The following is a 25,221-nucleotide window of genomic DNA, read 5'->3' as shown; positions in this document are numbered from 1 at the left end:
TGTAATATCTTACTGAGATCATTTAGGACCAAAACCCTTAAAACAAGTAAAACACTCCAACATAAAATCTGCTTAGTGAGAAAAATTATATTATCAGACCGAAAATAAGCAAATATCACCCTTATTTGAGATATTTAATCTTACTTGGATTTCAGTTTTTGCAGTGTTGTTAAAGTCCTACAGATCCATAATTCCTCATACACTACAAAAAGTCAGTGTTCAAAAACAAGAAAAAAATATACAAAAATTAGGGGTATTTTTATTTGAACTAAGCAAAATTATCTGCCAATAGAACAAGAAAATTCGGCTTGTTAAGACTTTCCAAAACAAGTAAAATGAGCTAACCTCAATGTATACTGAATACAATACTTACAGGATAAACACTTTGTAGAACTCAACTAAAGACAAGACTAGCACATAATGGGAAATACTTATTCCTGACTACCGCAACACACCGAGGACAAACTTAAATAAATGCATACTTGCAAATAATATTTAAAAGTCTAATAAATAACAAATATCATGCACTGCAAAAAGTCAGTGTTCAAAAACAAGAAAAAAAAAATACAAAAATGAGGGGTATTTTATTTGAACTAAGCAAAATTATCTGCCAATAGAACAAGGAAATTCGGCTTGTCAAGACTTTTCAAAACAAGTAAAATTAGCTAACCTCAATGAACCCAAAAATACCTTAGAATAAGTATATTCTCACTAATTACAAGTGCACTTTTCTTGGTAGAAAAAAAGAGACCTTTTTGCTCAATATGTTGAAAATATTCTTAAATTAAGTAAATACTCGTGCCATTATCTTGACATATTGATATGCGCTCGGCATAATTATATATTTTTTTCATGCTTGAAGTAAGAAATTACTACCTTAAAAAAGCAGTTTTATACTTGTGAGTGTTGATGACACAGTTTTGCATCAGTTGATATTCTAGTTTCAAGCATGTTTTACTCAATGTAGGTCATCAAATCTCAGCAACAAGCTGTAATATCTTACGGAGATCATTTAGGACCAAAACCCTTAAAACAAGTAAAACACTCTAACATAAAATCTGCTTAGTGAGAAGAATTATCTTATCAGACCGAAAATAAGCAAATATCACCCTTATTTGAGATATTTAATCTTACTTAGATTTCAGTTTTTGCAGTGTAGTTAAAGTCCTACAGATCCATAATTCCTCATACACTGCAAAAAGTCAGTGTTCAAAAACAAGAAAAAAAAAAAAAAAAAAAATAGGGGTATTTTATTTGAACTAAGCAAAATTATCTGCCAATAGAACAAGAAAATTCGGCTTGTCAAGACTTTCCAAAACAAGTAAAATGAGCTAACCTCAATGCATAATGAGTGCAATACTTACAGGATAAACACTTTGTAGAACTCAACTAAAGACAAGACTAGCACATAATGGGAAAGACTTATTCCTGACTTAAATAAATGCATACTTGCAAATAATATTCAAAAGTCTAAAAAATAACAGTTATCATGCACTGCAAAAAGTCAGTGTTCAAAAACAAGAAGAAAAAAAATACAAAAATTAGGGGTATTTTATTTGAACTAAGCAAAATTATCTGCCAATAGAACAAGAAAATTCGGCTTGTCAAGACTTTCTGAAACAAGTAAAATTAGCTAACCTCAATGCACCCAAAAATACCTTAAAATAAGTATATTCTCACTAATAACAAGTGCACTTTTCTTAGTATAAAAAAAATATACCTTTTTGCTCAATATGTTGAAAAATATTCTTAAATTAAGCAAATGCTAGTGCCATTATCTTGACATATTGATATGCGCTCGGCATAATTATAAATTTTTTTCATGCTTGAAGTAAGAAATTATTACCTTAAAAAAGCAGTTTTATACTTGTGAGTGTTGATGACACAGTTTTGCATCAGTTGATATTCTAGTTTCAAGCATGTTTTACTCAATATAGGTCATCAAATCTCAGCAACAAGCTGTAATATCTTACTGAGACCATTTAGGACTAAAACCCTTAAAACAAGTAAAACACTGTAACATAAAATCTGCTTAGTGAGAAGAATTATCTTATCAGACCGAAAATAAGCAAATATCACCCTTATTTGAGATATTTAATCTTACTTGAATTTCAGTTTTTGCAGTGTAGAGCTCACAAAACAGCAGCTTGTACATATTTGTAAGTGAGAATGAAACTTTCCTCTTTTAGTGCATAAAAAGGATGCACTCATCGATCAATGAAGGGACCAAAAAATGAAAAACCTAAGTCACATGGATGACAGGCTAACCGTGTTGTGCAGACAGTTGCTATATTAACTTACCACATAAGTGAAACAACAAATAAATCCCTGGAGGGTACTCCATGACACAAATGTTTGTATACCCTTTTTTTTATTATTATTTCTCCCCTCTTGTTCTTTTATCGTTTCTACCCCTCTCCTCTTATGTGTTCTCTGTGTTTGCCTTGCAGGGCTCCAATGGCTTCCCAGGTTTCCCAGGCTCCAACGGCGAGAAAGGCACCAGGGTGAGCGGCAAACATTAATTAAAGTATTTTGTGTATAACGGACTCCTTTTGTAGCAAGACACTGAACTTTTCCCTGGAGCAAAATATAGAACAGAAAGCCAACAACAACAAAAAATTAAATAAAAATCTGATACGATGCCATTTGAGACGTGCTTGATTATGTTTAATGGGATTGTGCTTGTTCAATTTAAATGGCTTTCCAATGCACAGTGTGGGTCAGATCTGCGTGAAACTTTGATGTTAATAAGGGCTTAGTGGCCACATGCGTGGACAGCACCCTTTAGCTCTTATTTCCAAAATTGTGTACACTACTGAATTGGGGTCTCATGGCCACTTATGTGGACACTTGTACTGCCATCTGGTGGTGTCAGAAGAGTATAACATACAATGGAATTTGGAAAAAAAAAAAGTGTAAAAATAAGAATTAAACATGAAGTACACATTTGTGTACTTATGGACTAAGTACATCATATCAAAAGATGATTCTTAGTTTTTATACTAATTAGAGTCCAATAAGCCCAAATAGCAAAGAGAAACAAAAAAAGCATGTAAACAAACAGCTTGGGCCTTAAGAGGTTTTTAAAGCACCTCACCTTTCTTCTACATTCCGAATCTTGTTTAAAACATACAATATTGTTATTGTTTTCATCTGGGAAAAATACATCGTAATGTAGCGCAGGTGTATTATTAATTTAGTTACTGAAGAACTATTCTGTAGCTCTGTTAGAATAATGGCTGTCAAATGATTACATTTTCAGTTTAATTATTAGCATTTCGATTAATTATCAATTAAATTAAATGATTAACTCTGTATTTTTGTCTAATTTAGTTTTTTTAGTTGTTTTTTTGTTACATTTAAATATTGTGGAAGACTCTATGTGCGGGTTCCCCTGGGACTGACAGAATCCTCGTGAGCCCAAGTCCAGGGTTCAACAAGTTTTTTATTTTTATTTTTATTTTTACGTTGTGCAATGTTCTTAGTCCGTCTCGCTCGCGGCCACCTGTGTGTGTCTGCTCCTCCCCCCCCCCCTCATGGCCTCGGACGCAAAGGAGACAGGGGATTAGATAACCTGCCCACCTTTCCCAGCTGGGCAATCTACTCACCTGTAAGCTGGGCTTCGAAGCCGGACCATACACACGCCCCCCTCCACAGCATGAGGAGGTTGAGGTGGGCGTGGTTGGGGTTGGCGGGGTTGAGGTGGGCGGTTGTAGGTAGCAGGGGGTGTATATTGTAGCGTCCCGGAAGAGTTAGTGCTGCAAGGGATTCTGGGTATTTGTTCTGTTGTGTTTATGTTGTGTTACGATGCGGATGTTCTCCCGAAATGTGTTTGTCATTCTTGTTTGGTGTGGGTTCACAGTGTGGCGCATATTTGTAACAGTGTTAAAGTTGTTTATACGGCCACCCTCAGTGTGACCTGTATGGCTGTTGACCAATTTTGACTTGCATTCACTTGTGTGTGTGAAAAAACGTAGATATTATGTGATTGGGCCGGCACGCAAAGGCAGTGCCTTTAAGGTTTATTGGCGCTCTGTACTTCTCCCTACGTCCGTGTACACAGCGGCGTATTAAAGAGTCATACATTTTACTTTTTGAAACCGATACCGATAATTTCCGATATCACATTTATCGACCGATAATATCGGCAGTCCGATGTTATCGGACATTTCTAGTCACATGTTTTTTTCTTAAAGTGACACACACGTCGATGTATCGAAGGGACACTGTGTCACTCTTTGTGTTTCATAATGCATCAATTATTTTGTATCCTTTGACCCATCACTAAGTACAACCATGTATTTTCTGTAAATCCTTCTTACACTTAAAACCCCTAAATCAATCCCTTTTTCTGTCGTTCTTTTCCCTTTCTTTCTCTCTCAGGGAATCGCTGGCAAATCTGGACCTCGAGGGCAACGCGGCCCGACGGTAAGGCAGTTCCGCTCGTCTGAAGCTCTACGCATGAATCATTTATGGCGCTCAAATAATCCTAAATTCTCAGCGTGTGAGATTTTGTTTCTTGTATTTTTGGGAAGGGACAAATGTTGCAGCCGAGTCTTAAACATTACACTTGCTTTTCGTTTCTCTATGTTAAAATTTGACCAATGTCTCGACAATAAGCTGATTATGTGCAAATTGTGTGTAGGGTCCACGTGGAGGACGTGGTGCCAGAGGACCAACTGGAAAACCAGGAGCAAAGGTGAACTAATCGATCAATCAATGTTTATTTATATAGCCCTAAATCACAAGTGTCTCAAAGGGCTGCACAAGCCACAACGACATCCTCGGTTCAGATCCCACATCAGGGCAAGGAAAAACTCAACCCAGTGGGATGACAATGAGAAACCTTGGAGCGACCGGTGCAATGGATGTCAAGTGGATCTAGCATAATATTGTGAAAGTCCAGTCCATAGTGGATCTAACATAATAGTGAGAGTCCAGTCCATAGTGGATCTAACATAATAGTGTGAGAGTCCAGTCCATAGTGGATCTGACATAATAGTGAGAGTCCAGTCCATAGTGGATCTAACATAATAGTGAGAGTCCAGTCCATAGTGGATCTAACATAATGGTGTGAGAGTCCAGTCCATAGTGGATCTAACATAATAGTGTGAGAGTCCAGTCCATAGTGGATCTAACATAATAGTGTGAGAGTCCAGTCCATAGTGGATCTAAAATAATAATGAGAGTCCAGTCCATAGTGGATCTGACATAATAGTAAGAGTCCAGTCCATAGTGGATCTAACATAATAGTGAGAGTCCAGTCCGTAGTGGATCTAACATAATAGTGAGAGTCCAGTCCATAGTGGATCTAACATAATAGTGTGAGAGTCCAGTCCATAGTGGATCTAACATTATAGTGTGACAGTCCAGTCCATAGTGGATCTAACATAATAGTGAGAGTCCAGTCCATAGTGGATCTAACATAATAGTGTGAGAGTCCAGTCCATAGTGGATCTAACATAATAGTGTGAGAGTCCAGTCCATAGTGGATCTAAGATAATAATGAGAGTCCAGTCCATAGTGGATTTAACATAATATTGTGAAAGTCCAGTCCATAGTGGATCTAACATAATATTGTGAGAGTCTAGTCCATAGTGGATCTAACATAATAGTGTGAGAGTCCAGTCCATAGTGGATCTAACATAATAGTGTCAGAGTCCAGTCCATAGTGGATCTAACATAATAGTGAGAGTCCAGTCCGTAGTGGATCTAACATAATAGTGAGAGTCCAGTCCATAGTGGATCTAACATAATAGTGTGAGAGTCCAGTCCATAGTGGATCTAACATTATAGTGTGACAGTCCAGTCCATAGTGGATCTAACATAATAGTGAGAGTCCAGTCCATAGTGGATCTAACATAATAGTGTGAGAGTCCAGTCCATAGTGGATCTAACATAATAGTGTGAGAGTCCAGTCCATAGTGGATCTAAGATAATAATGAGAGTCCAGTCCATAGTGGATTTAACATAATATTGTGAAAGTCCAGTCCATAGTGGATCTAACATAATATTGTGAGAGTCTAGTCCATAGTGGATCTAACATAATAGTGTGAGAGTCCAGTCCATAGTGGATCTAACATAATAGTGTCAGAGTCCAGTCCATAGTGGATCTAACATAATAGTGAGAGTCCAGTCCATAGTGGATCTAACATAATAGTGTGAGAGTCCAGTCCATAGTGGATCTAACATAATAGTGTGAGAGTCCAGTCCATAGTGGATCTAAGATAATAATGAGAGTCCAGTCCATAGTGGATTTAACATAATATTGTGAAAGTCCAGTCCATAGTGGATCTAACATAATATTGTGAAAGTCCAGTCCATAGTGGATCTAACATAATAGTGAGAGTCCAGTCCATAGTGGATCTAACATAATAGTGAGAGTCCAGTCCATAGTGGATCTAACATAATAGTGAGAGTCCAGTCCATAGTAGATCTAACATAATAGTGAGAGTCCAGTCCATAGTGGATCTAACATAATAGTGTGAGAGTCCAGTCCATAGTGGATCTAACATAATAGTGAGAGTCCAGTCCATAGTGGATCTAACATAATAGTGAGAGTCCAGTCCATAGCGGATCTAACATAATAGTGTGAGAGTCCAGTCCATAGTGGATCTAACATAATAGTGTGAGAGTCCAGTCCATAGTGGATCTAACATAATAGTGTGAGAGTCCAGTTCATAGTGGATCCAACATAAAAATGAGAGTCCAGTCCATAATGGATCTAACACAATAGTGAGAGTCCAGTCCATAGTAGATCTAACATAATAGTGAGAGTCCAGTCCATAGTGGATCTAACATAATAGTGTGAGAGTCCAGTCCATAGTGGATCTAGCATAATATTGTGAAAGTCCAGTCCATGGTGGATCTAACATAATATTGTGAGAGTCCAGTCCATAGTGGATCTAACATAATAGTGAGAGTCCAGTCCATAGTGGATCTAACATAATAGTGAGAGTCCAGTCCATAGTGGGGCCAGCAGGAGACCATCCCGAGCGGAGACAGGTCAACAACGCAGAGATGTCCTCAACCGATGCACAGGCGAGCGGTCCACCCCGGGTCCCGACTCTGGACAGCCAGCACTTCATCCGTGGCTACCAAACCTATACCCCCCCCTCTACCTCGCAGAAAAGAAAAGAAACGGCAGATCAACTGGTCTAAAAGGGGGGTCTATTTAAAGGCTAGAGTATACAAATGAGTTTTAAGATGGGACTTAAATGCAGAGTACTGGAGCCCGAATAGAAAACGCTCTATAGCCCGCAGACTTTATTTTGGGCTCTGGGAATCACTAATAAGCCGGAGTTCTTTGAACGCAGATTTCTTGTGATGAATTTTTTGAATCGATGTCCATGTACAGTAAAGTAAACATACAGTAAATGTTACTTTATATGCAATAAGGCACTATAAGCGTCATGTTACGTTACAATACAAATAACTCAAGTGGAAAGTTGACTGGGTTTTTCTCCCATCAGGGCACCTCAGGCAATGATGGACCCGCCGGACCACCCGGAGAGCGGGTTAGTGTTACACTTTGTGTTGATCATCTTGGACTACAGAAGACAATAGCTTTTGTTTGCTATTAAAACTGTTGTTGTTTTTTTTACCTTACTAAAGGGTCCTCAAGGACCACAAGGACCTGTCGGGTTCCCTGGACCAAAGGGACCTAATGTAAGTCAATAAAGCACCCTTATGGTTAACTTCAGTATTTGTCATGATTTAAAAAGTCTTGTTTTGATTGGCTGTTCTTCTATCACTTGACACCCGCAGGGACCACCAGGTAAAGATGGACTGCCGGGTCATCCCGGACAAAGAGGAGAGACGGTCAGTGGCACTTTTTTGACCCAAACGCATAACCTGTTTTTTGGTCTTAAACATCATGAGCATGCTCTCACACACACACAGAAATAGCATGGAAGTTTCCATGTTTAAGCAAACGATCTAAACACCACACTGCAAAAAGTCAGTGTTCAAAAACAAGAGAAAAAAATACAAAAATGAGGGGTATTTTATTTGAACTAAGCAAAATTATCTGCCAATGGAACAAGAAAATTTGGCTTGTCAAGACTTTCCAAAACAAGTCAAATTAGCTAACCTCAATGAACCCAAAAATACCTTCAAATAAGTATATTCTCACTAATAACAAGTGCACTTTTCTTAGTAGAAAACAAAGAGACCTTTTTTGCTCAATATGTTGAAAAATATTCTTAAACTAAGTAAATGCTAGTGCGATTATCTTGACATAATGATATGTGCTCGGCATGACATTTCTTGAAACCAGCAAACTTATACTAAAAACTCATTTATTGTTGTTAATGGAAAGGCAACAAAACAACCGCTTGTTACTCTCGGGGTCTCGTAGCCGCTCAGGCAAATCATATGGTCTAAAAAATTTTCCATCGATAACATGACATCAACATCTCAATCAATCAATCAATCAATGTTTATTTATATAGCCCTAAATCACAAGTGTCTCAAAGGGCTGCACAAGCCACAATGACATCCTCGGTACAAAGCCCACATAAGGGCAAGGAAAAACTCACCCCAGTGGGACGTCGATGTGAATGACTATGAGAAACCTTGGAGAGGACCACATATGTGGGTAACCCCCCCCCCCCCCCCCCCTCTAGGGGAGACTGAATGCAATGGATGTCGAGTGGGTCTGACATAATATTGTGAGAGTCCAGTCCATAGTGGATCCAACATAATAGTAAGAGTCCAGTCCATAGTGGGGCCAGCAGGAAACCATCCCGAGTGGAGACGAGTCAGCAGCGCAGAGATGTTCCCAACCGATGCACAGGCGAGCGGTCCACCCCGGGTCCCGACTCTGGACAGCCAGCACTTCATCCATGGCCACCGGACCTGTGTCCCCCCCCCCAGCCCCCCTCCACAAGGGAGAGGGGAGCAGAGGAGAAAAGAAAAGAAACGGCAGATCAACTGGTCTAAAAGGGGGGTCTATTTAAAGGCTAGAGTATACAAATTAGTTTTAAGATGCTTCTACTGAGGTAGCATCTCTAATTGTTACCGGGAGGGCATTCCATAGTACTGGAGCCCGAATAGAAAACGCTCTATAGCCCGCAGACCCAAGTTAATTGGGCATACATGCACGCACCCGCCCATCCCCCAATCAACGCCTTCACCACTGCTTAATTCTTCCGGGGTTGTGGATGGCTGAGTAGCGCTTTATAGCGGCAGCCGGCATCCAGGGCCCAAAAATCCCCCCACCCCTCTGTTGCGAGTTGTTGTGATTACATGTATCATGTTTATGTGTGCCATGCTACGTGAGGTTTTTTCCTCGGACTCAGTCTGGACCACTCCTGAGGGTCCAGCCTTAGACTGGTGTTTTTTTTACTCTTCCCCCTTTCCCAATGTCACCTTTTTCCCACCTTTTTTAAGGCGCGCCGTAAGTGGCTGAGCCGTCGGCGGTCTCGTCTTGTCCCCTTTTAACGTATGTCTGCTCTTAGTGGGACTGTGCCGAAAATGAAAATGAAATTTCAGTTCTTATGTGTCTTGTACATGTTAAAGAATGGACAACAATAAAGCATCTTGCTCTTTCAGTCAATTAGTGCGCATATATACAGCCCGGCCCCCGGACAAAAATGTTTTAATTGTAATTTTGAGGAATTTATCTGAATGTGCATGAACTATTTCTGTTCAAAATTGTTTGAAATATAAAATGTTAAATGTTTAAATATTAACTGTCAGTTTACTGTACTGTGCCAACTGTATTACTATATGAGTAATTTTTTTTTCTATTGTTTTATTGAAAATAAAACAGTTGTTTTAATTATGAGACACAATTGTGTCAAAATCATGATTTTTTTTTTTCATGCTTGAAATAAGAAATTATTACTTTAAAGAAGTTTTTTTATACTTGTGAGTGTTGATGACACAGCTTTGCAACAGTTGATATTCTAGTTTCAAGCATGTTTTACTCAATATAGGTCATCAAATCTCAGCAACAAGCTGTAATATCTTACTGAGATCATTGAGGACCAAAACCCTTAAAACAAGTAAAACACTCTAACATACAATCTGCTTAGTGAGAAGAATTATCTTATCAGACAGAAAATAAGCAAATATCACCCTTATTTGAGATATTTAATCTGACTTAGATTTCAGTTTTTGCAGTGCACATCAGATTATTTATGTTTAATAGGGCAGTGTTTTTCAATCACTGTGCCGTGAGATTTAGTCTGGTGTGCCGTAGACAATTATCTAATTTCGCCTATTTGGGTTAAAAATATTTTTTGCAAACCAGTAATTATAATCTGCAAATTATGTGTTGTTGTTGAGTGTCGGTGCTGTCTAGAGCTCGGCAGAGTAACCGTGTAATACCCTTCCATATCAGTAGGTGGCAGCCGGTAGCTAATTGCTTTTTAGATGTCGGAAACAGCGGGAGGCAGTGTGAAGGTAAAAAGGTATCAATGCTTAAACCAAGCATAAACAAAAAGTGAGTGCCCCTAAGAAAAGGCATTGAAGCTTAGGGAAGGCTATGCAGAACGAAACTAAAACTGAACTGGCTACAAAGTAAACAAAAACAGAATGCTGGACGACAGCAAAGACTTACTGTGGAGCAAAGACTTACTGTGGAGCAAAGACGGCGTCCACAAAGTACATCCGAACATGAGATGACAATCAACAATGTCCCCACAAAGAAGGATATAAACAACTGAAATATTCTTGACTGCTAAAACAAAGTAGATGCGGGAAATATCGCTCAAAGGAAGACATGAAAACTGCTACAGGAAAATACCAAAAAAAGACAAAAAGCCACCAAAATAAGAGTACAAGACTAGAACTAAAGCACTTCACACAGGAAAACAGCAAAAAAGTCTAAATAAGTCACGGTGTAATGTGACAGGTCGTGATAGTACACCTACTTTGAGACAAGAGCTATATTGATGCATGCTTGGTTATGGTTTAAAGTCATATCCAACAATTGCGAAAACAACTTTTTACTGTCAAATGAGTTTCGTTTTTTAATGATTTCTGCTGGTGGTGTGCCTCCGGATATTTTCAACGCAACAAAGGTGCCTTGGCTCAAAAAAGGTTGAAAAACACTGAAATAGGGGACAGATGTATGAGATAGCATGTGAAGATATCTGCTTTTTTGTTGTAAACATGACACATTTGAAGGCAATGTGTCGTTTTGCCTTTCAGGGCTTCCAAGGAAAAACTGGACCACCCGGACCTGGAGGCGTGGTTGGACCTCAGGTAGGTTTCCGCGAGGAATCTCGATTAACGGTGCATGCACAGGAAATGACAACGGGGGACAACAGGTTCACTTGTTGTTGCTTGCAGGGTCCAACTGGAGAGACCGGACCCAGTGGTGAGCGAGGACACCCCGGTTCCCCAGGCCCACCTGGAGAGCAAGGTTTGCCAGGAGCTGCTGGAAAAGAGGGCGGAAAGGTAAACAAGCAGTTCTTAGAGGCTATTCATGCCATGAAAGTTAAAAGACGACAACAGTATTTTGTATAATTTCTTAGTTACAGCATATTTCAGAAATCAGTATTTGTTTACCATCAGTAGTTAGTTAGAGCTTAGTGTTTCCAAGGTTTGCTGCCCTAAAGCATGGTGCAACGACTACGCATTTATACATCTGAAGTCACTTAATAGATGTTGTTTCTTCTACTCTTGCATTGCAGGGAGATCCAGGTCCTCATGGTACCGGAGGCAAGCCAGGTCCTGCAGGTCTGAGGGGCTTCCAGGGGACAAGAGGTCTTCCAGGCGCAATGGTAAACATGCAGCACATTGTTTAACACACCCATCTCTCTCTCTCTGAACCTTGAATCTCTGCCTAAGTGCCGTTAAAACAATGAAAGAGGGCAGATATCAGCCTCCTTATAGTGTAAACAGAAAATAATTATTATTGATGCACTTATCTAAAGTCACAGGTGTCTTAGGAGAATGCAGAGTGACAAAGGCAAATATCTTATTTTGCAATTACACTGCAAAAAGTCTGTTCAAAAACACAAAAAAAACCAAAAAAAAATGTAGGGGTATTTTATTTGAACTAAGCAAAATTATCTGCCAATAGAACAAGAAAATTTGGCTTGTCAAGACTTTCCAAAACAAGTAATGTTAGCTAACTTCGATGAACGCAAAATACCTTAAAATAAGTAAATTCTCACTAATAACAAGTGCACTTTTCTTGGTAGAAACATTTTTTTTTTGCTCAATATGTTGAAAAATATTCTTAAATGAAGTAAATGCTAGTGCCATTATCTTGACATAATGATATGCGCTCGGCATTACATTTCTTGAAACCAGCAAACTTATACTAAAAACTAGTTTATTGTTCTCAATGGAAAGGCAACAAGGCAACCGCTTGTTACTCTCGGGGTCTCCTAGCCCAGGGGTCGGCTCTAGTCTTCAGCGCCGCCCTAGTGGCTCTCTGGAGCTTTTTCAAAAATGTATGAAAAATGGAAAAAGATGAGGGGAAAAATATATATTTTTTGTTTTAATATGGTTTCTGTAGGAGGACAAACATGACACAAACCTCCCTAAATGTTATAAAGCACACTGTTTATATTAAACATGCTTCACTGATTCGAGTATTTGGCGAGCGCCGTTTTGTCCTACTAATTTTGGCGGTCCTTGAACTCACCATAGTTTGTTTACATGTATAACCTTCTCCGACTTTCTAGGACGTGTTTTATGCCACATCTTTTTCTGTCTCATTTTGTCCACCAAGCTTTAAACGTTGTGCATGAATCCACAAAGGTGAGTTTTGTTGATGCTATTGACTTGTGTGGAGTGCTAATCAGGCATATTTGGTCACTGCATGACTGCAAGCTAATCGATGCTAACATGCTATGTAGGCTAGCTATATGTACATATTGCATCATTATGCCTCATTTGTAGGTATAATTGAGCTCATTTAGTTTCCTTTAAGTCATCTTAATTCAATTTATATCTCATGACACACTATCTGTATGTAATATGGCTTTTAATATTTTGCGGCTCCAGACAGATGTGTTTTTGTATTTTTGGTCCAATATGGCTCTTTCAACATTTTGGGTTGCCGACCCCTGTCCTAGCCGCTCAGGCAAATCATATGGTCTAAAAAAGCATTTTTCCATCGATAACATGACATCATCGCGTCAAGTGCGTGCTCTTTCAGTCAATTAGTGCGCATATATACACCCCGGCCCCCGGCCAAAAAAATTTTAATTGTAATTTTGAAGAATTCCTCTGAATGTGCATGAACTATTTCTCTTCAAAATTGTTAGAAATGTCACATGTTAAATGTTTAAATATTAACTCAGTTTACTGTACTGTGCCATGAGTACGTATGTTCTCTTGTTTCATTGAAAATAAAACAGCAAAGTCCATTTGGCTGTCATCTGTTTTAATTATGAGTCAAAGTCATGATTTTTTTTTTCATGATTGAAATATGAAATTATTACTTTAAAAAAGTAGTTTTATACTTGTGAGTGTTGATGACACGGCTTTGCAACAATTGATGTTCTAGTTTCAAGCATGTTTTACTCAATTTATACAATCTCAGCAACAAGCTGTAATATCTCACTGAGATCATTTAGGAGCAAAACCCTTAAAACAAGTAAAACACTAACATAAAATCTGCTTAGTGAGAAGAATTATCTTATCAGACAGAAAATAAGCAAATATCACCCTTATTTGAGATATTTAATCTTATTTAGATTTCAATTTTGCAGTTTTCTTGACGCGTTGTTAGCTGCTGAATCAAACCCAGACTTTGAGAGTGTGTGATCAGAAAGAGCTGAAGGTGACACACACACACACAAAAAAAACCTCCTTGAGGACCAGCTTATGGCCGGAGTTCATTTCGGGCCGGACCAATAAAGTGTGAAGCACTAAACTGACCACCTTGGGTGTTTTATAGCTTTTGTGCAGGAGGATAACTACCCTGCGCACACTCCAATCTGATATGCACATTTTTAAACTATGTTAATGAAGAAACTCTCACATAATGAGCATTGCCTTGTCGGACACGTGTTCTGTCATATTAACTCCCAGTTTAAAGTCGAGGCACAGCAGCAATATATGATCCAATAAATATTTTTTTAATTCTCAGGGAAGCCTGCTGGCACTGTTGAAAGTCCCTTAAATGAGTTACGGTAATGAAAGGCTTTATTGTATCTGGTGAATTGCCTTTTCCATATGCGGCCCTCCGAGAAACGGTGCAGTGATTCAGCACAGTTGATTTCCTCATAGAGCTGAGAACTCAAACACATCACAGTGATGTAGAGACGGATGGGCTCTGACTGATACTGCAGGCTCGCAAAACTTCTCATTATTTTTCCGCATTCCTGTTTTTTGCATTTGTTTGAAGATTGAATGTGTTCTGTTGCATGAATAATGTACACACCCACCGGACACGTCTTTCGGTAATCTGATTAGATCCAATACAAGAGTCTGTATCAAAAACAAGATTAATTCTTGGAATGGAAATGTACTAATATTGTCAGACCTAGAAAAATATATACCGTATTTTTCGGAGTATAAGGCGACCCGTAAAAGATGGGAAAAAGGTAAAACGCTGGGGAAGGATGAGTAAAAAAATTAAATCTAGACTAGTCTGGAGTGGGAAAAAAACCTCCATAGCAAAGCACATATACATATTACAACGTACATCTCGATATCTAGCAACAGAGGGGAGGGCGAGGTCATGATGGTAGGCCGCAGCTCTCAGGCGCTGACCATCCATTCATCACCCCTATGGGATTTGCGTCGCATAGGGGACTTAGGGAATCCCTAAGTGATTTTTAAGCTTCTTTAGTGTTCCTTAGGATGACATTTTCATACAGCATGATTATAAAACATTATTACCTTAAAGTATGATTCACATTCAGAATTTTCCATCCTTCTACCGTATTTTTCGGACTATAAGTCGCTCCGGAGTATAAGTCGCACCGGCCGAAAATGCATAATAAAGAAGGAAAAAAACATATATAAGTCGCACTGGAGTATAAGTCGCATTTTTGGGGGAAATTTAATGTTTGTGCATGTGTGTGTGTGTGTATTTTCTGGCAATGATTACTTAATGGGGACATCGCTCTGTTTACACAGTCACCTTTAGGGGACCTCTGACGGTATGGGGACAAAAAAATAGGTCCCCTAAAGGGAAACCTTTTTAAATGATAATCAGATCCATTCGGAAGATGCCTAATAGATGGTAGATGTTAGGTCTTTATTGTCATTGGTACAACGAAACTTTGTTATCAGCACAAACCTGGTCAAGATTAGACAAACAAACAGTGTACAGGGTTACAGAACAGGAACGCTGATGGGTCACCACAAGGCGCCCCGTAAAAGATGGGAAAAAGGTAAAACGCTGGGGAAGGATGAGTAAAAAAATTAAATCTAGACTAGTCTGGAGTGGGAAAAAAACCTCCATAGCAAAGCACATATGCATATTACAACGTACATCTCGATATCTAGCAACAGAGGGGAGGGCGAGGTCATGATGGTTGGCCGCAGCTCTCAGGCGCTGATCATCCATTCATTACCCCTATGGGATTTGCGTCCCATAGGGGACTTAGGGAATCCCTAAGTGATTTTTAAGCTTCTTTAGTGTTCCTTAGGATGACATTTTCATACAGCATGATTATAAAACATTATTACCTTAAAGTATGATTCACATTCAGAATTTTCCATCCTTCTACCGTATTTTTCGGAGTATAAGTCGCTCCGGAGTATAAGTCGCACCGGCCGAAAATACATAATAAAGAAGGAAAAAAACATATATAAGTCGCACTGGAGTATAAGTCGCATTTTTGGTGGAAATGTATTTGATAAAACCCAACACCAATAATAGACATTTGAAAAGCAATTTAAAATAAATAAAGAATAGTGAACAACAGGCTGAATAAGTGTACGTTATATGAGGCATAAATAACCAACTGAGAACGTGCCTGGTATGTTAACGTACCATATTATGGTAAGAGTCATTCAAATAACTATAACATATAGAACATGCTATACGTTTACCAAACAATCTGTCACTCCTAATCGCTAAATCCCATGAAATCTTATAAGTCTAGTCTCTTACGTGAATGAGATAAATAATATTATTTGATATTGTACGGTAATGTGTTAATAATTTCACACATAAGTCGCTCCTGAGTATAAGTCGCACCCCCGGCCAAACTATGAAAAAAACTGCAACTTATAGTCCGAAAAATACGGTAGCTTGCTAAGATAGAGAGTAATTATTCACAAGTTTTTGTTTGATAATTTCCATATATAAAAAACCTAACGTTGGAACGACATGCTTTTTGACGATGTTTAATCAATGTTGCATTCTGACGTTGTTTTGACCATTGAATTTTGGTCATTTTACAACAGAAATACAATGTTGAAAAAACATGCTTTTTGACAACGTTTATTCAATTTCAGGTTGTGACGTTGATTTGACTTTTGAAATGTGGTAATTTCCCAACAGACAACATGGATCCAACGTTAGACACCCACGTTTAATTTACAAATGCAACTATTTTGCAACATTGTTTCAAAGTCAGTTTAAAAAGAAATGTATGTATAATCAATGTTGTATCAATGTCTTGTGCCTGCCGGGAATGCCTTAGGCTTAGTGGGTCCCTGCTTTATTTTAGTTCATAGTAGCAGTAAAGAATAGAAAAATTCTCTTAGTATGATGGTATCAGCATCATTTTATAGTTTTTTTTGCGATTAATCATAAACCAAAGAGCTAAAAACTGCCTGTTTCTAGACATTTTCCAACTGCACAAACCTACTCATCTTTGTTGCAATGGATACACTTGCAATAACAAAAGCGGGAACTGTACCATGAGGCACTATTTCTAGTCCTAAAATGAGTGTTTATCATTGGAGAGAATTCTAGTACCCCGCAATATGTGTGCTCTGGTGCAACATTTCATGTCTCATCTTGCGAGATTAAATCCACAAAAAACAATCTGTTGGTTTTCCTAATTTTATCTCAGTTAATTGTAGTTGTATACTAAAAAATACTATTATGTTTGGTGTCAGAAGGGGGATCCAAATTGGAGTGGAGGGGGCATAGGTTTGGTCCCTCTTCTGTTACTTTGATTCATCTTGCCAGCTACGATCACTGGTTCTCTTTGAATCACCCATTCACACTGCAAAAAGTCAGTGTTCAAAAACAAGAAAAAAAATACAAAAATGAGGGGTATTTTATTTGAACTAAGCAAAATTATCTGCCAATAGAACAAGAAAATTCGGCTTGTCAAAACTTTCCAAAACAAGTAAAATTAACTAACCTCAATGAACCCTAAAATACCTTAAAATAAGTATAATCTTACTAATAACAAGTGCACTTTTCTTGGTAGAAAAAAAAACCTTTTTGCTCAATATGTTGAAAAATATTCTTAAATTAAGTAAATGCTAGTGCCATTATCTTGACATAATGATTATTTTTTTTCATGCTTGAAATAAGAAATGATTACTTTAAAAAAGTAGTTTTATACTTGTGAGTGTTGATGACACAGCTTTGCAACAGTTGATATTCTAGTTTCAAGCATGTTTTACTCAATATAGGTCATCAAATCTCAGCTACAAACTGTAATATCTTACTGAGATCATTTAGGACCAAAACCCTTAAAACAAGTAAAACACTAACATAAAATCTGCTTAGTGAGAAGAATTATTTTATCAGACAGAAAATAAGCAAATATCACCCTTATTTGAGATATTTAATCTTACTTAAATTTCAGTTTTTGCAGTGTTTCATTAATTAGGATTGGCATTTTATTACTATTTCATTATTGTTTTCTACACTGTCAGATTTAAAACAAAAAGTCACACTTGAGGTCCTAAGGCAAAATACGGTCATGTTTGCCAAACCTACAAAAATATTATTTCTTTAAACCAGGCCCAAATTTAGAGAGAAAAAAATGTGTCTGGGGGCCGGTATATCTCTTTTTAGGAACACCAATACAAAACCTCACAATAATGTCTGAATGCTAAAAACGTTATGACAGACCGCCTTAAAAAACGGAATGGAATTTAATTTTTTTTTACTGAATGAGACACCGAGACTGTACATGAAAATAACGAATGTGGGATTTACAATATTAACTATGAACGATAAAACACTGAATATTGACAACATGTGAACATTGCACCCCATCTGCTTAGTGAGAAGAATGATCTTATCAGACAGAAAATAAGCAAATACCACCCTTATTTGAGATATTCAATCTTACTTAGATTTCAGTTGTTGCAGTGCACACACTGCAAAAAGTCAGTGTTCAAAAACAAGAAAAAAACTAAAAAAAATTAGGGGTATTTTACTTGAATTAAGCAAAATTATCTGCCAATAGAACAAGAAAATTTGGCTTGTCAAGACTTTCCGAAACAAGTAAAATTAGCTAACCTCAATGAACCCAAAAATACCTTAAAATAAGTATATTCTCACTAATAACAAGTGCACTTTTCTTGGTAGAAAAAAAAGAGACCTTTTTGCTCAATATGTTGAAAAATATTCTTAAATGAAGTAAATGCTAGTGCCATTATCTTGACATAATGATATGCGCTCGGCATTACATTTCTTGAAACCAGCAAACTTATACTAAAAACTAATTTATTGTTCTTAATTGAAAGGCAACAAGGCAACCGCTTGTTACTCTCTGGGTCTCCTAGCCGCTCAGGCAAATCATATTGTCTAAAAATGCATTTTTCCATCGATAACATGACATCATCATCCAAGTGCGTGCACTTTCAGTCAATTAGTGTGCATTTATACAGCCCGGCCCCCGGTCAAAACCCTTAAAACAAGTAAAACACTGTAACATAAAATATGCTTAGTGAGAAGAATTATCTTATCAGACAGAAAATAAGCAAATATCACCATTATTTGAGATCTTATCAGACAGAAAATAAGCAAATATCACCCTTATTTGAGATATTCAATCTTACTTAGATTTCAGTTTTTGCAGTGCTCATCTGACGCCATCATCTCTTCTGCTTTCAGGGTCCAGGTGGCTTAAAGGGAGGAGAAGGACCCCAGGGTCCCCCCGGCCCCATTGTAAGTCATTTATTTGCACAATTACTCAGTAAAAAAAATACCTACAGGGCAACTTTCTGAATGCTGTTTGATTGATTTTTTTTTCGTTTTGTAGGGGAAGCCTTTAACTCATTTCTAATTATTATCACTAAAGGACATCCTAGTCGAGCTGAATTCATGAATAATGAGGCAGGCTCGATTGTACACACTTGAGAAAAGCATAAAGCACCACTAATGATGGAGTAATCTATAAATAAATGGGGCTCTTTGTCTCAGGGCCCCTCACTTTTGTAGCACTACATAGCCATGAAAAGCCTCGGGAGTGAATCCAACTAACAGCCAGCTTTTGGAGCGCTTTGACATTTTCGCTCAAGCGATAAACGCGGCCTTCCTATAATTACAACCCCGACTGGCTCTCTAGTGACAGGCCCATTAGATGACAGGCGATACTCAGCTTCGGGGATGAAAAGATGATCTGTGAATGAACGTTTGTGATGCGGAATGAGGCGCTTCTTCTTCTCAAATGGGGGGGGCGAGGCTTTGGCGGAATATTTTGGGATCTTTGATGCAACATGAAACATCGATTTCCTGCCACTGCTGTAGTCTTGGCGGTGGGAAAGGCAGCAAGCGGGTTGTGTATTCGCAACGTAGCCTTTTATTTTGACGGACAATTACGCTTGCGGAAACCAACACTTCTGACCAAACACGATGACTCCCAGCTGTTACTTTGCACTTTAGTTTGGCTTATTGCTAACATTATTCGTATGGGGCTGTGTAGTTACGAAAAAAAGCTACACAGTGATTCGGGCTTGTTCTGAAACCTTTTAAAAGTACGATAAAACATCATCCGTAGTTTGCATAACCAATGCGTGCCACTCGTGGAAACAAAACTAAAGTCACAACACCAGAAAGTCACAAACTGGGTTTTGTATTTAGAAATGTAAACCTGTCTGTCAATTTGTCTTTCCTTACCCTCCATCCATCCATCCATCTTCTTCCGCTTATCCGAGGTCGGGTCGTGGATTCAGCAACCTAAGCAGAGAAGCCCAGACTTCCCTCTCCCCAGCCACTTCCTCATCATAGTCTTCCCAACGTGTCCTGGGTCTTCCCTGTGGCCTCCTGCCGGTCGGACGTGCCCTAAACACCTCTCTAGGGAGGCGTTCGGGTGGCATCCTGAGCAGATACCCGAACCGCCTCATCTGGCTCCTCTCATCGTGGAGGAGCGGTGGCTTTACTCTGGGTTCCCACCCTATCTCTAAGGGAGAGACCCGTCACCCGGCGGAGGAAACTCATTTCGGCCGTTTGTACCCGTGATCTTGTCCTTTCGGTCATAACCCAAAGCTCATGACCATAGGTGAGGATGGGAACGTAGATCGACCGGTAAATTGAGAGCTTTGCCTTCCGGCTCAGCTCCTTCTTCACCACAACGGATCGATACAGCGTCCGCATTACTGAAGACGCCGCACCGATCCGCCTGTCGATCTCACGATCCACTCTTCCTTCACTCGTGAACAAGACTCTTAGGTACTTGAACTCCTCCACTTGGGGCAAGATCTCCTCCCCAACATGGAGATGGCACTCCACCCTTTCCCGGGGCGAGGACCATGGACTCAGACTTGGAGGTGCTGATTCTCATCCCAGTCGCTTCACACTCGGCTGCGAACCGATCCAGTGACCCTGTTGATGCGTATTCGCTCTGGGTGCTGCAACGCTCCGTTTTCTGGCAGCCATCAATCTCCTTTTGGATTGGATTTGGATGGCAGTTGTTTGTCACCATGTCCAGTCCTAAGCGATGCAATATATGAGCCAAAATACATCAGGCTGATGATGGCTTTGTTTCCTGGGCAACAGGGGTCTCCTGGAGAGAGGGGTGCTGCTGGCCCCGGAGGTCCCATCGGTCTGACAGGACGCAACGGCCCTCAGGGACCACCAGGACCTGCTGGCGAAAAGGGCGGTCCCGTAAGTGGCTTTGTTGTAAAGAAGTCTTAGGCGCAAAAAGCACTTGATGAATTGACATTTTTTTCATGGACACTTCTGTTTTTGATATTCTTTAGGGAGAGAAAGGTCCAATGGGTCCTGCTGGCCGTGATGGCATCCAAGGTCCCGTTGGTCTTCCTGGTTCTGCCGGACCTCAGGGTCCCCCAGGAGAGGATGGCGACAAGGTGTGTATGCAGACAGATTGCTAAAACTACAATCCAGATGTGTAGAAGTAGTGACCACGAGGCCTCTCCAATCCCAGTCACGCCTTGTTTTGTCTTTGGGCGGCCACTAACCACTGACGGGTTGTGGAAGGGCGGGTGGGGGGGCTGACGATCAATTAACTGCAAATATTCGCCCAAGGTTGTTTCGGGCCAAGCCAATTAGAATCTGTAGAGAAATATTTACTAGGCAATCAGGGTTAAGGTGACATTGAAAGTATTGGACGAAACATTGGAGGAGAAAGGATGTGAGCTCTGCTGTTTGTTTTGCCCTGCAGGGAGAAGTTGGAGGACCTGGACAGAAGGGAAGCAAAGGAGACAAGGGGGAACTTGTAAGCTTGATTTTTGGAAGTTACAAAAATCACATTATGGAGGTCTTTCAACTCTGTCGTTGTTACTCCTTCAGGGACCACCAGGCTCAAGTGGTCTTCAGGGTGTGATCGGAGCTCCTGGTCCAGCTGTGAGTAGCATTTCTAATTAATATTCCACTATTTAAATGATTATTTTAATTGACACAAAACTCTTATTTACTTATTGACTAGAATTACACGGGGGGGGGGGGGCATGACAAAGCAGTTGTCTTTTTTTTCACAGGACTATAAATTAAGTGGCTTATTAATCAGTGTACAATTGTTGTGAAATGTTGACAGTCATATAAATAAAACACAAAATCCTTAATTTTTGACAAAGAGCTCTAAAAAAATATTTTAAAATACAGACCTAGAAAGAAATACATACTAAAATACAAGATGCAGATTAACACTTTTTGTTTCTTTTCTTTTTTATTGACATCCAGCATCAGACATTCCTATCCATTACATCATATTCACATACATCATATATCTGTTGTCTGCCCTAAATGTCAAAATGTTTTTTGTTTATATCCCAACCATACCACCCCCACCCCCCAAAAAAAGAAAGAAACAGCAAAAAACACAAAGTAGTATTAAGTCACACTCAGAAATAAAGGTTGGTGACCACTGTGCTACGAATTATATAATCATACTCGCAACCATACTTAAATATTAAATTATATAGTTTATTATTAGTAAATTAATCAGTAATTGCATTCAATATTAGCATACTATCGAATATTTTTATACCAACTATAAATAAGTCAACTGTTATATTTAATTATTTACAATTATTGGAAAAATGTCCATTCTTGCAATATTTAGAATTTTTTTCATTTTATTTTTATTGACATCCAGCATCAGACATTTCTATCCATTGCATCATATTCACATATATCATATATCTGTTGTCTGCCCTAAATGTCAAAATATTTTTTGTTTATATCCCAACCATACCACACACCCCCAAAAAAGAAAGAAACAGCAAAAAAACAAAGTAGTATCTACAAATACATCAATTAAATAAACAAAAAATAAATAATAATACACTAATAATAATAATCAGAAATAAAATAAAATATTAACAGTTTTTTAAATACAAAATTTGAGTTGTGAATACCAACATTTTGCTCTCAGTAATTTTGTTTTTGTACAAGTCAGTCTCAGAAATAAAGGTTGGCGACCACTGTGCTACAAATTATATAATCATACCCGCAACCATACTTAAATATTAAATTATATAGTTTATTATTAGTATATTATTAAATAATTGCATTCAATATTAGCATACTATTGAATATTTTTATACCAACTATAAATAAGTCAACTGTTATATTTAATTATTTACAATTATTGAAAAATGTCCATTCTTGCAATATTTAGAATTGTTTTCATTTTATTTTTATTGACACCCAGCATCAGACATTCCTATCCATTACATCATATTCACATACATCATATACATGTTGTCTGCCCTAAATGTCAAAATAGTTTTTGTTTATATCCCAACCATACCACCCCCCCCAAAAAAAGAAAAAGCAGCAAAAAACACTGTATTATCTACAAATACATCAATTAAATAAACAAAAAAGAAATAATAATACATCAATAATAATAATCAGAAATAAAATAAAATAATATAAACATATATATATATATATATATATATATATATATATATATTAACAATTTTTGAAATACAAAATTTGAGTTGTGAATACCGACATTTTGCTCTCAGTAATTTTGTATAAGTCACTCTCAGAAATAAAGGTTGGCGACCACTGTGCTACGAATTATATAATCATACCCGCAACCCTACTTAAATATTAAATTATATAGTTTATTATTAGTAAATTATGAAATAATTGTATTTAATATTAGCATACTATTAAATATTTTTATACCAACTATAAATAAGTCAACTGTTGTATTTAATTATTTACAAGTATTGAAAAATGTCCATTCTTGCAATATTTACAATTTTTTTTCTCATATTTGCAACCTTTGTGAAGCAATTTTTCAACTTTCTTTTCCCGTTCTCAATGGCGTGTGGAAGCACACGCCTTCTTTGTCATCCATCTTAAGTTTTCCTCATGGCTGTGTGGCCTCACATAAATAATTAGGTGAGGAATATTGATTCAGAAGTGTCCCTCCTAACTGACTGCATTAATGGAGGAAAATGGTTATCGACCCTCCTTCTGCTTAACTGTGTAACCTTGAAAATGTGACGTTTTTTTTTTTACCTTTGGCCTCCCACAGGGCAGCGATGGCGAGTCAGGACCCCGGGGTCAGCAGGGTATGTTTGGCCAAAAGGGAGACGAAGGATCCCGAGGATTCCCTGGTCTTCCAGGACCCGTCGGACTGCAGGTTTGTTCACTTGGCGTCTTCCTGAGCTAAATGACTCTGTGGTCATTTCATCTCAAAGCATCATTTACATGCATTTGAAAAACGCAGCATCATTTATTCATGCAGCCCTGCTCCTGGGTGAATAATGTTTGTTTGCTCCGTCCCCTCCTTAGAATAGACCCAGCTACAAATCCATCACGGCTGCTGCTAACATTTAGCACTTGGCGTGTTGCCGCGGTGTTAACGCTGCCATTGCTTTTACTCTCAGACTCATGCCGTAAACAAGACTAGATAGCCGATGCAGAGCGTTGGGTTTTTCTTGGCCTACGAGTCCGTGTTTGATTAAAACGCATCTTTTGTCTCGTAAAACTGTCCCGTACAGACTGAGCTGCAACAGTCTTTTGCAACATTTCCCAAACTCAGGATCCAAAGTGTTGTAAACTGTTAATTCAATTATTATTGATCCTCCAAGCAGGAACACACTTGTTCTATAAACAATAAATGCTTCAATATAAGTGGGGTGTTTATGTATTTACAGGGGAAATATTTGGAGAGAGGCTCATTATTTATAATGGTGTTTTTTCAACCTTTTTTGAGCCAAGGCACATTTTTTGCGTTGAAAAAATGCGGAGGCACACCACCAGCAGAAATCAATAATAAACTAAACTCAGTTGACAGTAAAAAGTCGTTGGATATGACTTTAAACCATAACCAAGCATGCATCAATATAGCTCTTGTCTCAAAGTAGGTGTACTGTCACCACCTGTCACATCACACCCTGACTTATTTGGAGTTTTTTGCTGTTTTCCTGTGTGTAGTGTTTTAGTTCTTGTCTTGGTGGCTTTTTCTATTTTTTTGGTATTTTCCTGTAGCAGTTTCATGTCTTCCTTTGAGCGATATTTCCCGCATCTACTTTGTTTTAGCAATCAAGAATATTTCAGTTGTTTTTATCCTTCTTTGTGGGGACATTGTTGATTGTCAAGTCATGTTCGGATGTACTTTATGGACGCCGTCTTTGCTCCAAAGTCTTTGCTGTTGTCCAGCATTCTGTTTTTGTTTACTTTGTAGCCAGTTCAGTTTTAGTTTCGTTCTGCGTAGCCTTCCCTAAGCTTCAATGCCTTTTCTTAGGGGCACTCACCTTTAGGTAAGGAATATAAAACAAACAACTCTGGTAAATGAGTCAAATAGTTAACAGAAAAGGAACATTTATCTTAATTAGCGCTATAAAATCAAAATTATGCTAGAATTTCCCTTTTTCTAAGTTACATTTAAATCGATGACGGCGACAGAAAATTGATATCAAACATGGCACACCACTCGTCCAACTTTTCTCAGT

General features: G+C 38.4%; 1 protein-coding gene across 2 annotated transcripts in view; it reads left to right on the top strand.

Annotated features, from left to right (window-relative positions):
• The window catches only part of LOC133618476 (collagen alpha-1(XI) chain-like), a 189,095-nt gene that overhangs the window by 139,552 nt on the left and 24,322 nt on the right, over positions 1-25,221 (top strand). For both annotated transcript variants that reach the window (XM_061978862.1, XM_061978861.1), the window contains 15 exons: positions 2,451-2,504; positions 4,384-4,428; positions 4,646-4,699; positions 7,473-7,517; positions 7,615-7,668; positions 7,768-7,821; positions 11,161-11,214; positions 11,302-11,409; positions 11,646-11,735; positions 18,956-19,009; positions 20,840-20,947; positions 21,043-21,150; positions 21,465-21,518; positions 21,593-21,646; positions 23,799-23,906. In XM_061978862.1, coding sequence (XP_061834846.1) covers positions 2,451-2,504; positions 4,384-4,428; positions 4,646-4,699; positions 7,473-7,517; positions 7,615-7,668; positions 7,768-7,821; positions 11,161-11,214; positions 11,302-11,409; positions 11,646-11,735; positions 18,956-19,009; positions 20,840-20,947; positions 21,043-21,150; positions 21,465-21,518; positions 21,593-21,646; positions 23,799-23,906 — 1,044 coding nt within the window. The remainder of the gene's footprint in view (positions 1-2,450; positions 2,505-4,383; positions 4,429-4,645; positions 4,700-7,472; positions 7,518-7,614; positions 7,669-7,767; positions 7,822-11,160; positions 11,215-11,301; positions 11,410-11,645; positions 11,736-18,955; positions 19,010-20,839; positions 20,948-21,042; positions 21,151-21,464; positions 21,519-21,592; positions 21,647-23,798; positions 23,907-25,221) is intronic.

The sequence above is a fragment of the Nerophis lumbriciformis genome, linkage group LG19 (genome assembly GCF_033978685.3).
Source record: "Nerophis lumbriciformis linkage group LG19, RoL_Nlum_v2.1, whole genome shotgun sequence".
Classification (NCBI taxonomy): Eukaryota; Metazoa; Chordata; class Actinopteri; order Syngnathiformes; family Syngnathidae; genus Nerophis; species Nerophis lumbriciformis.
Note: the sequence above shows the minus strand (reverse complement) of the source record. Positions and strands in the feature narration are given on the sequence as shown.